General features: G+C 40.5%; 1 protein-coding gene across 3 annotated transcripts; it reads left to right on the plus strand.

The window, feature by feature from the left end:
* The first annotated feature begins 130 nt into the window (after nucleotides 1-130).
* LOC113153752 (RNA-binding protein 6) lies at nucleotides 131-12,336 on the plus strand. Of its 3 annotated transcripts, none has more exons than XM_026347521.1 (23): nucleotides 131-238; nucleotides 825-899; nucleotides 1,258-2,782; nucleotides 2,890-2,979; nucleotides 3,089-3,155; nucleotides 4,094-4,167; nucleotides 7,182-7,256; nucleotides 7,863-8,154; nucleotides 8,267-8,424; nucleotides 8,518-8,618; nucleotides 8,701-8,770; nucleotides 8,869-8,926; nucleotides 9,015-9,070; nucleotides 9,155-9,275; nucleotides 9,395-9,492; nucleotides 10,129-10,485; nucleotides 10,572-10,721; nucleotides 10,855-10,920; nucleotides 11,043-11,270; nucleotides 11,350-11,424; nucleotides 11,511-11,602; nucleotides 11,686-11,737; nucleotides 11,821-12,336. In XM_026347521.1, the coding sequence occupies exons 2-23, from the start codon at nucleotides 847-849 to the stop codon at nucleotides 11,914-11,916; spliced, it is 3,954 nt and encodes a 1,317-aa protein (XP_026203306.1). In that variant the 5' UTR covers nucleotides 131-238; nucleotides 825-846; the 3' UTR covers nucleotides 11,917-12,336. The 3 variants fall into 3 exon arrangements, with proteins under 3 accessions (XP_026203306.1, XP_026203308.1, XP_026203309.1); XM_026347523.1 differs by having other exon boundaries at nucleotides 11,824-12,336; XM_026347524.1 differs by having other exon boundaries at nucleotides 8,872-8,926.
* The last annotated feature ends 438 nt before the right edge of the window (nucleotides 12,337-12,774 follow it).

The raw sequence follows: 12,774 nt of genomic DNA on the forward strand, positions 1-12,774 counted from the left end.
TTAGCTTAAATATCTAACCTGAATATATATAAATGATATGTGTACAATTCGCTAGATGGCAGCAATGCGCCCCACCGTTGTGTGTCCGGCTAACAGCGAAGAAGAAGCTTAGTCAGCTTCGCAGCCGTAGAAGAAGAAGAACGTCCGCCTCCATTTTTGATCAGTGCGCTGAAGCCACCGACGATCTGCTAAACCACGGCCTTTAAAATACTCATATTGAGCTGGACGATACAACAAGGTGAGTCCGAAATCGAAAACAATATCTACGCGATAACAATGCAATATATAGTTTAGGGAGTATTTTGCACTTTAGTGGATGCTGACCAGGATCAAGCTAACGCAACATCAATCAATGTTAGCCAAGTTACGTTATGTCTGATAGCGTCACCTTTTGAATGGTGTCGTTAGTTAAAATGGTTTTAAGCGTGCTAATTTAATTGAAACGTTTCCATTATAATTCGGCCGTTTCCGTAAAATCTTTTGTTCGCTGGAGTGCAGCCATTTACAACAGATACGCTGTTTGTTTGTGTTGTGGCGTAGAATAATTAGGCCTGGCGATTAGCGAGCTTCTCCTGGAGCAATCACACCACCCAGTGTTGCTTGTCCCAGGATTGGCCGTATGCAGCCATTTTTTAAGCCAGGACACAGATACCATTCACACTATGGGGATAAACCATAAACCACGTTTAGTGTGGCTCTGATTTCTAATTAATCAATTTTTAGGTTTACGCAGCTACAGTCTATTTTTAATATGATGAGTCATTGTTAGGGTGAAATTTCACCCATCATCATAATATGATGCAAATGTTTGGCTTTGCTTCCAGATAATATATTGACTCTACAGAGATGTGGGGTGGACCAGGGCCAGGGCAAGGACCACGGGGAGGACCACCCTTTCGGTAAACAAGCCTATGAAATAGATCAGGGGTAGTTAACCTGGGTCCTGAGGAGCCACAGTCCTGTTTGTTTTGCAGCCATCCTGTACTGACACCCTCTGATTGGCTGAACAAACCTGATTCAGGTAATCAGGAGTGGGTGGAAAAGGGATGGTTGGAAAACAAGCAGGACAGTGAGTCTCAAGGACCAGGGTTAACTACTCCTGACATAGACAAACAGCCTCTTTAGTTTTCAGACAAACTTCAGTTTAATATGCATATAAAAACTCACATTTCTATATTTTATAGCTCCCCTTCTCTTTTGTGTTATGTTAAATAAGTTATTTAGCCTAATATAATGTCATATATATTTATATTCTAGTGGTGATCGTGGAGAAATGTTTGGGGGCAGGGACCGTCCCATGCCTGATCATAGAGGTAGACAGGGGATGAACATGGGTCATATGGGCCCAAGACCTCTAGATCTACCACCTATGGACATTAGGAGAATGGATGGACCTCCCATGAGAGGGCGCGATATGGATCCACGTGATATGCGGGGTAGAGAGCCAAACCGAGATTTCTTCAGACCTGGAGAGGAATCAGACTTCAGTCTTAGAAGGCACTTTGAGAGTACCATTAGAGACAAACTGATTAATTCTTCTGGTTTTCCGGGACCAGGCAGGACCTTAGACATGGGAGGAAGGGGTATGCCTCCACAGGAACCAAACAGGTTTGACATGGGAGGGAGGGAGTCCATTCATTACAACATGCCACCGTTCAACACTCCCAATATTGATGGAAGAAGAGCGTTTCCCATGGGCCGAATAGAGCGAAATGACGGATTCAGGGAGATGGGTGACAGACCTCCAGTGGACATAGGCGACACTTTTCGCTTTGATATGGACCTGCCTCCCCGCGAGAGGAGGATGATGGACACTGATAGAAGAGGAGGGCCACCTTTCAATCCAAGAGGTGGATTTGATTCTGATATGGATTTCAGAAATCGTCCTGGACCATCAGTTGAATTTAGAGGTAGGGATCGATCTCCCTTAAGATTTGGAAACAATGATGTCCCTTCAGTGGATAGGGCGAGAGCTGACATGCCTCCAGCTGTTGCTGCTCCCCAGAGATCAAAGTTTATAGGTGCAAAAGATAACCTCAGAGAGAGTGAGTATCCAGAATCAAGAGACAGTCCCCTTATGGATTATCGCAGTGGTGAAGAAATGACTCTTGCGGAAGAATGGAAAAACCGTCAGAAGGATCAAAACCCTTTCTTAAATGTGGGAAAAAGTATGGGAGGTGTACCCCAACCTAGCTTCCCTGTGGGTTTTGGCAGGGATGTAAATGTTAGAGAGCCACCACCATTTCAAGAAAGGGATAGACCGTCTGTTAAATTCTCAGGGAAGGATGTTGGTTTTCCTCATGCTGACCACTTTCCTGCTGCTGATGTGCCACCAATTGGCAGCAAAGCTCCACAAAACCATCCACTCCCACAAATGAGTCCTCTTAATGGCCCTCTTGATAGAGAAAATGAGAATAAGCATTGGCTCGGAGAGAACCATAGTCAGAACAAATCACATTGTGATGAAAGGCCCACTTACAACCAGCAAAAAAATCAGCCCTCCCGTGAGATTCCAGAGCCCAGTGAATGTTTTAAATTGAAAGATATGCCACATAGTCAAGGACCTGCTGCGGGAAAGATGGGGATAGAGCATGATTTCCAAAGCAGCAGCAGCAGCAGCAGCAGTGTGCAGGTGAGAGACCAGGATTACAGGGACATTGATTACAGAACAGGGTCCGGAAGGGTTTTCGATTACAAACGAGAGGAACTTCAGCCACCGGAAGAACTCATCAAAGAGTCCAAACCCATCACACCTTCAAAATTTACAGATTCTGGTTGTCAGGTATGTGTTTTTGTTGTTTGGTGGAGGGTGGTGAGGATGTTGGTATTGAGTATAATATTAGCATTTTTGTAACACATTGTCATTTTCAATCACAATTTATATGAAAGGATCAAGATTACCGGAATGCTGCAGTGGAGGAGAAAGTTTCCAATACAATATCCATAATTGGTATTCCAAAGACTGCCACAATGGAGCAGGTAATCAAAACAAAAGCACCTCTGTGTTTGATGCGTCTTTGAGTTCTTACCAGACTGTAGGATAGTTGGCACAGACAAATTCACTCACTTTTTTCATTTTCTTTTGCAGATTCTTGGTGCCTTTGCAGTAGATGGTGTGCCAATGCAGGGGATGAAAATCAAAAGTGTTGTGCCAGGTACGGTTTAAGTTTCTTTGTGGAACTGTTTGGGGCAGTCGATCGCCAACGTCCCTCACATTTCGCTTTATACGACATTCGAAACCTCCGCATTTTTTGTTTCTTACATTCTTGGTTGCTTTTGTTGTTGCTGGTTTTTCTGAACTACTCAGAAAGAGAGGTTGGGTGGGTGGATTCGGGTAGAGTGTCTGATATGCCATCCTTTTCAAGTTGAAGGATGTTGGGGTCCTTCTCGGCAAGTATTCGACATTAGGAGCTTTGGAAAGGGATATTAAGCATCAGTCACAACAGATCTGTGTCAGGTTCCTCACTCAATGTGTTCTTCGATTTATTTATGTGGAAAATGTAGCAAACCTGAAACTGGAAACTACACGTACACGCCTTGTTAATGCTTTGTTCATCCTGCTGATCTAAACATCTGCTTTAGAGTGAAAGCTTTTCTCAGTGGATCACTGTACATGTGCTTATACATGATGCCATGCCGTTAATGTGACAATTACTAGATTTCAAACAATATTTTGCAGAAATATATTAAGACATCACAGAAAGATTTTTTTTTTTTTTTTTTTTTACATAAATATGAATGCTATTTCCTTTTTTTTGTTGTTGTTGTTGTCTCAGTGGTGCACACCTTACAGTCACCTTACAGTCGTTCATTCAATGCCTCTTGTCCGGAATATCCATCTGTTGAGGCTTGGCTTAATCAAAGCCTTTCATGACAAATTTGGGTATGAAGGCAGTCATCTGAAGACTGAATAAAGAAAGCATAAACAAAATGTATTTTCCTGAAAAGGTATGTGTGCCAGTCAAGGTGTAAAAATTCGCTCGCACTGATCTCGATGTATTCACCAGCTGCTGTCTTTTTATGTTTTAGTGGGTGACTGTCATTACTGGCATTGACTAACAAAAATCATCTGTATTTCAAATGCTGTCCCCAGGTTACAGCTACGATACGGCCTATGTGGAGTTTTTAAACCTCGAGGATGCAGTCCACTTCATGGAGTCCAACAAGGTGGCCCATCCTCGTCACTCTACGAAGGCCGTCTCTCCCATCAGGATTACGAGGGGTTGAGAGGGCACTTAGTAGATGGGGAGGGAGAGAACCTGGGAACTTGGGGGTTGCTATTATTTTAAGTGAACATGCTTGGGTTAAAGAGATGAGTTTTACAGTGGCAAGAAAAAGTATGTGAATGTTTTGGAATTTCATGGTTTGCTGCATTAATTTGTCAAGAGAATTAACAAATATGTGCCTAAAATAACACAAAAAAGATTTTTGTTAAAAAGGCAGATTTTTTTTAGGTCATTATTAAAACATAGGACATTGTGTTGTTTTTTTTATATTTGTTAATACTCTTGACTTACATGAAGGTCAGATCATATTTTATGAGAAATATGAGAAGCATGACATTTCAAAAGATTCATATACTTTTTTCTGACACTGTAGATTCTAATGTTTTATACCCCGACAGTTGGTCTTAAGTTGATATGAACATATATATATATGTAAACCACAAAGCTATGGTACTGCTTAAGGTTACTGGTTTAGCACTTGAAAAGATTCTATGAAAAATTATTGTACTCTGTATCTTCACAGGGAGAAGCACAATAGGTTTCCCTCCCATAGTTTACTAGCTCTAAATTTTCAAACTTAACTCCGAACTGCTTAAACTAGAAATGGTTCTGACAAAGAAGAAATCAGTTCTCAGATCCTTATGTGCTATAACCTTTGGTTTCCTCTTTGCTTCGCGAATACTTCTCTTACCGGTGCATTCGTGAGCCTTCAGCTTGGGCATTGCCCCGTATAAAAACAAATCAAGGGGCTGGTTGGTCGTGGTGTTGTCTCCTGGTACTGCTAACATATGAAATATGTTCCAGGGCTCCAGTTTGATTCAGAGTTTGAAGGAATATCAGACATCGAAATGTTTCTCGGTGGAGTATAACACGGACAATTCATGAGACCTGTGGTGACAGTTATTTTTTAGTAACGCGACTATCATGATGTAATCGGCAGAAACAGATTGTTAAAATGTACTAGGAATGTTCACATAATTGATGCGCCGTGCCAGAGAAGGTTGCGTTGCCCAAGTTGAGATAATGGCAACTTCCTCGTACCACCATGCAGTTTTTTGTGTGTGTGTTTTCTGCCAGAGCTTTGTTTTGGCATCCTTGCTGTGTTGTCGGAACAGCGCTGTTGTAATGAATGAGATTTATTTATTATTTATATTTTTATTGTTTATTTCAGAGAGAAACACATTTTTAGATTAGAAGCAACAGTGATTTCTTTTGAGGTAATCTCATAATGGGTAAAGCAGGGAAATGATCATATCTTTTGTAGAATTGTCTCAACCATATTTGGGGTCTACATTGCTTCTGGTTGTTTTTGGCAATATTAGCAGGTTGAATGGTAATGGTGATCGCTCTCTCAGTTGGTTGGACCACAGAAATATCTCATCAACTACTGGTTGTGCTGCCATTAAAGACATTACAGACTTACAGACATTTCATGGTCCCTAGAAGAAGAAGCTGACCAACTTTGGTGATCCCCTGACTTTTCCTGTGTGGCTGGCATTTTTGTGACACTGAAATTTCTCATTTCTTGAATGGATCATTTGCAAAAATGGCGCAGACCTTTTGTGGATGTTGTAAACACAGTAATCTCTTATCCACTGCTCTCATCAGGTCAAAGAAGGTATTTTATCCAACACTTCGATTTTCCTTTCTGACAATTTGGTTTACTTTGCAACAAGCATTACAGCATCACAGAACTTAAAACGTCACAGCAGACGCTCCTTATCATTTTGTTGTAAACTCCTTCAAGGCATTTGCCGTCATCATGACTTTTCCTTGTGATACGTTCCTTCTTGATTGTTTTCTCTTGAGCCTTGTCAGTGAATTTTGACCACCAGGATTTCTGCTTTCTTTGGAGTGCTCTGAGCCATTTATGAATCGAATTCTTATCTTGACACACTGAATGCCGTCTCCAGCTCTGTCTTGTAAAGCAGTACTTTCATATCTTACAGACTCTTTTAGATGGAATCAGTTGGATTGTGGCTGAATATGTTGTAGTTTGTCTCTGTTGTTTCTATTGATAGACTGGATGGTTTTGTGCTCTCCAGTCTGTGAGAGTTCAATTTAAAAACTGGTAGATGTAGCCATGTGTGGTCAGAAATTTAGATTTTAATACCCTCTTTGGAACTGTAATGAGAGGTAAGATGTTTTTTAAATACTTAGAGACTATGGTAGTGGATTGTTTCGGCAATGTGTACAGGTACAATGTTGATTGGTTAGTTCCTTGATGAGGTGACAATACCTACTCCAGAATTATGGACAATTAAGATGAGCTTCCCTTTGAAACATCTTGCACAGCTTAAATTTTTACACAGAGTGTAGTTTTGGAAATGGGGGGTATTTATAATACAATTCTTGGGGTTGCACGCATTGCCTGCTCATTTGCACTTCATTTTTTTTTTTTTTTAACGTGTCTGACACCTTCTTGGACACTCCAATGTCCTTGTAATGTAATAGAGCTTTATGAAGAATAAGTAAGAGTACGTATTTAATCGACTAGTTGTAATATTTCATCATAAATACCACACATTATAGTTGCTTCTTATTTTTTATCAGGACTTAGTGTTTTGTTTTGTTCTGGACAACTTTACATTCTGGTCCAACAAAACGAGCATTTTGAAGATGTCATCTTGAATTTAAGAACATTTTAGTGGATTTTTCTGCCATTTTATGGAATGAACGTTGGCAAATTGAAACATAAGAATAATCCTTACCTGCACCCCTAGATTCCCTTGAAAGTACTTAGCGTAGTATACTGTAAGTGCATATGGCCTGTGTGAAGCATGGTCCTTGAACCAGGCTTTGCACAACACCTTAGGTTTTGGTCCATTTTATCCTCAGCAGTGAAGGGGAGTGCTAAACATGCCACAGTGCATGTTGGGTGTCATTGATTTTATATTTAGCTACAGGTCACTGGTGTAGCAACATGCTAATTGATGTTTTCTCTTCCTCTTTTAGGGATCCCTAAAGGTTGGCACTAGAACAGCTACTATGAAATTTATCACGCCAGACGAGTGCGAAAGAGGCGTTCATGTGAGTGTGTAGAGAGAGAAAATGTTTAGATAAACATTAACAGTAAATGTTTTGTTGTTGATATTGTTTACGTCTTACATAAATTCTGAAAAGGCCAGTTTTTCAATAATAGAGGTACTAGAGCAACAAAATTACCTGTAGCTTTCATAGTAAATGTAGTCATAGCATTAAATGAGTAAAACGGCAAAATCCTGACATTTGTAGTTGATTCACTAATTCTCATTTCTCACTATATATTCAGACAAATAGACCAAATAAAACAGATGCACACCCTTGGTCTTTCACAGTAAAACCTCCTGATTATACCTCCTTTAATGCTAATGGACTGTAGATTTTTGCATTAACTTGAACCTAAGCGGGATCTAAGCAGAAACCAGGTATACTTCTTGATAAAATATAATAACATATACAATAAAAGGGGAAAGTAGAAATAAAGGTTTTTCTAAAAAATAGCCTTTCCTAGATATTGGCTTTAGCTGAGGTAAATAAGGATCCACCAAATGTGAGATTTTCCATGCGTCACTTCACTGAACAGTGTTTTTTCACAAAATGTTTTACTCTACCATATTCAATAAATGTTTAATCCTTATTGTCTCTGTGAATTAGGACTCGGATCACAAAGACCCTCAACTTCAGGAGCCACAGTTGCCTAGACCAGATGAACCTTTAGAACAGTTCAAGACAAACCTGAATGGGTCCAAACCCAAAGGCCCTGTGGGTCCTTTGTCCCACAGCCAGTGGCAGCGCAGCTCTGACCTGACTCCAGAGGCCTGGCAACAGCAGGTAGACCAGCAGCTCCTACAGCAAGAAACGGAGCAGCAGTCAGAGTCTTGGGGCAACCGCAACCTCCCTCATCACAGTTTACAACAACCCGAGTCCGTTTTTAAAGACAGTAAAAGTATGTTGACTTGTGTTCTCCTTTCTTATGTTGTCGCCATAAGCTGTCAATCCAAGGACATTTGTTTAGTAGTATACTGTTGAAATTCAGATTTTTCTTTCTCACTGTACAGCCATGATAATAAAAAATGTGAAGCCCACTACCACAGTGGAGGCTATCCTGAAAGCCTTGGATCCCTTTGCATATCTGGATGAGAGAAATGTCCGCCTAGTCAAGGCCAAGCCACCAGGAGTTAAGTGCTTCTGCTTTGTTGACATGGACTCCCATGAGGTATCTAACAATCTATTCTAGCACAGTTTGTTGTTACAATCTTTGCCTAGTAGTTTGTACTTTCATTACTTAGCATGGTGTCATCTCTTCTAGCAAGTGACACGTCTGGTTGAGCTCCTCAATAAACCTAAACCCCTATACATTGATGGGTCCAGAGTTTATGCTGAGGTTGCAAAACCCCTAAAGAACCAAAAGTAAGTCACAGAGGATTAACTTGTTGCCTATTTAATAAAATGTATTGTTACATTGTTCTTTATCATCTTCTGTCCGTTTCAGTTTCAGAAGAGATTTTGATAAACAGAACACTTCGATCCTTGGGTATGCACCTGATGCCAGCATACCAGGGGTAAGTTGTGTTCTTAATTGAACTGATTCTAAAATTTGTTGAAATAAAGGATAGTCAGAGCTGTTAGGTGACCTGTGATCTCTGCCCTGGTGTTGCAGCAGCAGTACCCACAGACGCCACAGTACCTGGAACCTTTGCAGCCACCTGTAATGCAAGGTGAGACTTCTTTAAATACACAGTGTAGTTTTTTTTTTTTTTTACTTCAGCATGTAATGGTCTTAAGTCTTCATGTGTTTATCACCAGGTGATTTGATGACTGGTAGTACTCCATCTCTGTCATCAGACCCCAACATTGGCCAAGTAGGTTGCAAATCAAAAATCAAAGAGAGAGATGTTTTTTCTCTAAGCTAGGCAGCTAACTGGATTTCCTTTAACGCATCATAGGGAGTTGGTTACTGTGAGATTCCCCCTGTGGATCCTTCATTCCACACTGGTGGACCTCCTGTACCCACAGAACCTTCTGGGATGACTGCATCCACAGACGGGTTACAGACCTACATCTATGGTGAGAAAACATTTAGATTGACAAAAGTATTAGATAACCATCATCAGCATCCTCTGTTTTCATGATCTACTTCAAAACATCAGTGTTCTTAGTATTTATGTTTGTCCAAATTCCTCCAGGCTCTGAGACTCCAGACATGTCCAGCTACTTGTACGATGCCACGTCAGGCTTTTACTACGATCCTGAAACGACACTGTACTACGACCCAAATTCTAGGGTAAGAATTTAAAGAGAACACAGGCCAGCAAAAAGCTGGATCACTATCAGTGTACTATTAAGAAACAGTGTAATGTTGTACATCTTACAGCATTATGGGGGGTGTTTTAGAGAAAAATGTCACAATTGACAAAAACGGCTAATTATTGTAGGGTACATGCAGTAAAGCTCCAATATTAAGACTGTTATTTCAGTCTTGGTGCAGGCATACACGAAAAGGAGGAGGAGGAAGTGTGTGTGTGTGTCAAGTTATGTGTTTACATACACACTCGACAGTCGCAGTAACGGCAGAGAACCGACTGTTGGTTACATACAGTCATGGATGACTTGAATTTTTCAAACCTCTTTATACCTTGAAACTGGACCATGCCTTTAATTTAGTAACAAAGCTACTTTTCTTTCAGCAAACAACCATCTGGATGAATGTTTAACTCTATAGCTAAAACCTAATCACTTTGCTGTTACATCACTATGATCAAGTAGCTGAATTGAATGATTTAGTAAGAAGACGAACTACATGTGCTCTAAGAGATCAGCTTACTTCATCATAAATGTGTCTTGAATTACTGTGTTTGGTTGGCTAATATAATTGGCTGGATTATACTTTTTAATTTCCTTTTTAATTGTTTTTGTCTAGTATTTCTACAATGCCCAGACTCAGGAATACATGTACTGGGATGCTGTGTCAAAGACCTACATCCCAGTTCCAGGAGGGAACTCTTCAGAGACTCAACCTGTGACCATGACTGCTGAAGACCAGGCAATTCTCTCCAACCCAGCAGCAGATGCTCCTTTGGAAATGAAGAAACCATCAACGGCTGCCCAGATGACAGACGGTCTGATGCCAGTTCACACATCTGCTGCCAGCTCTGGTCCAGATTCTGTCCTGACTTCTACGGCAATGACCGAGAAGAAAGACGACGACGACTCTGCTAAAAAGGACAAAGAGAAAGATAATAAAGAGGAGAAGCCAAGAAGCCTTGCTGCTGTCAAGGTAGCACAGCTATAATGCAAGTGCACAAAACATGGAATGCATATGTTTAAAGGGCACGTACTTATGTTGTTTATTGCTGTTTTTAGATCATGAAAGACATGGAGCGCTGGGCAAAGATCCAAAATCGTCAAAAGGAAAGTGTCCGTGCTCCGTCGCCAGTGCTTAGGACTGGAATGGACGATGATAAGAGGCAGTCAAAATCAGCTGATGCTGGTTTTGCTATTTTTGAGAGAAAGGTTGGGGACTGACTTAAATCTGTCTATTTAGCACATTTACAGTATTTTTATATTGACATTGAAATATAACAATTATTAATTTGTGCCACATCAATTATTCAGTATTTTTCACTTTACTTATCTGTATCTTCAGATCTCAGGTGGAGACGATCTTTTCAAAAAGCCCCTTGCTCCCCCTAAGAAAGATGAGAAGTCAAAGGTATGAATCCCTTTTAGGCTGCATACATCATATTCCAACTGTGTCTCTAACTAGATCACACATCATTCATAAACATAGCAGTTTGCTAAAGCAGTTTTTACCTTGTGTGGTTTGTTTCTTAGCGTCCGATGGGCTCCTTGGGTCTGCTGGCATCAGACTATGCAGCCGGAAGCGATGAAGAGGTGGAAGAGGATAAGGAGGAGACAGCTAAAAACAGCCAGGGCAGCCAGTCTGAAGAGAAGGATGACAAGCTGACAGATTGGAAGAAGATGGCCTGCCTGCTGTGTAGGAGACAGTTCCCCAACAAGGATGCTCTGATCCGCCACCAGCAGCTTTCGGACCTGCACAAAGTACTACCCAACCCCTGAATAAACCATTAATAACACCATAAAAATATAGACTGTAATGCTCAATGTATTGTTTCAACAGCAAAATATGGAGATCCATCTCAAGATCAAGAGGTCAAAGAAGGAGTTGGAGGCACTAGAGAACCAAGAAAAAGAAGTAAGTGGAAAGTATTGAGGTGTTGAAAAGTAGAGTACAGTTTCATGTTGTCATTGGATTCCTAAAGGGAAATGTGTTCTTCACAGCTGAATGCAAAAGAGACTTCCAGATCACCAGAACCGAAAAGAAGAAAACACCAACAGCCGCAGCACCATAATACTTGGGCTGGAAGCTCTAGGTAGGTGGGATTGAAGTAAAACAAATGTTAGGCAAAGAATTATCATTCAGGATTCTGCATAACAATTTCCTTTGCTTGCTTAGGGAGATGAATAAAGTTGGTGAGAGACCTGGTTTAGGGGCTGAACCTGTCCCGGTAGGTGTGAAGCTTTATTTAACTGAATAATATCATGAAGCTTCATTTTTGTTGTTGGTTTATTAAACCTTTCTTCTCTCTAGCAGAGGAAAAAGAAGGAGCCTGTCGTTTGGGATCATTCCACCTACAAACAAGCGGTACGCAAGGCTATGTTTGCACGGTTCAAGGAACTTGAGTGATCTTATCTGAACAAATTCTCTTGACATGAGAAAGCCCTTTCAGCATTGCTTCTCTTGGGCATAACAACTCAGTAAAGACACTGTTTCCTACATTGAGATAAAGTGGCAGGCGATGCGGCCTAAAGACTCATAACACGCCTACTGTGGAGCTAAAGCAAGAATTATTTGACGTCCTCAACAATGGATTTTGTACAAAATGTGTTAATACATGTTCATTTTTGCCCATGTTTTATGTGTGGCCTCAGTGTAGAATTGTGAAATGTGCTGTTTTTCAATGATACTGTCATCCTGGCCACAGATTCATTTTGTTTTAAAACTGACTGTAACTAACTAAATATTTTTTACTTTTCATTTTCATAGTTTGAAATTGCTAATGTATATGCATATTTTTAAGTAAAAAGATGATGTTGATGATGATGATTATGGACTCTGCTTTCAGTGATTTGTTTTAATTGAAATGAACGTGTTGAAGTCTGTAGTGATTACATTTTATGACCACTAGATGGCAGCTAGATACCATGATTTGTGTTGAAGTACTAAAGTAGGATTGCGAATTAAATTACTAATATATATTAGAGATATTAAACAAGTTGAGACCATATAACAGGATAAAGTCCCATGCCAGTAAAGGTTGGTCTTTTCAACTTGCTTCATTGCAGCAATTTCAGTTCTTAGCAGATGCAGCATTAATGTCCCCCCAATGTGCACTGCAGGAGAACACAAAACTTCCCTCTGACCTTCACTGATATGAAGGAACCGGCCCTCTCCCTCCCTATGGTGGTAGTTCACTGAATGTTTAGGATTGCTTGGGCTTAGTGTGCTGACATACTAGCTCCTCTGAGAGCAGTAACAAGAGCA

This window comes from Anabas testudineus, chromosome 5, assembly GCF_900324465.2.
Source record: "Anabas testudineus chromosome 5, fAnaTes1.2, whole genome shotgun sequence".
NCBI lineage: Eukaryota > Metazoa > Chordata > Actinopteri > Anabantiformes > Anabantidae > Anabas > Anabas testudineus.

What these genes read in the sequence shown, in the direction of transcription:
- LOC113153752 (XM_026347521.1), top strand. Translation starts at nt 847, where the DNA reads ATGTGGGGTGGACCAGGGCCAGGGCAAGGACCACGGGGAGGACCACCC. An exon ending in ACTTCATGGAGTCCAACAAG is followed by an intron (nt 4,168 to 7,181) that starts GTGGCCCATCCT and finishes TTCCTCTTTTAG; the next exon opens with GGATCCCTAAAGGTTGGCAC. An exon ending in GAAGCCTTGCTGCTGTCAAG is followed by an intron (nt 10,486 to 10,571) that starts GTAGCACAGCTA and finishes TGCTGTTTTTAG; the next exon opens with ATCATGAAAGACATGGAGCG.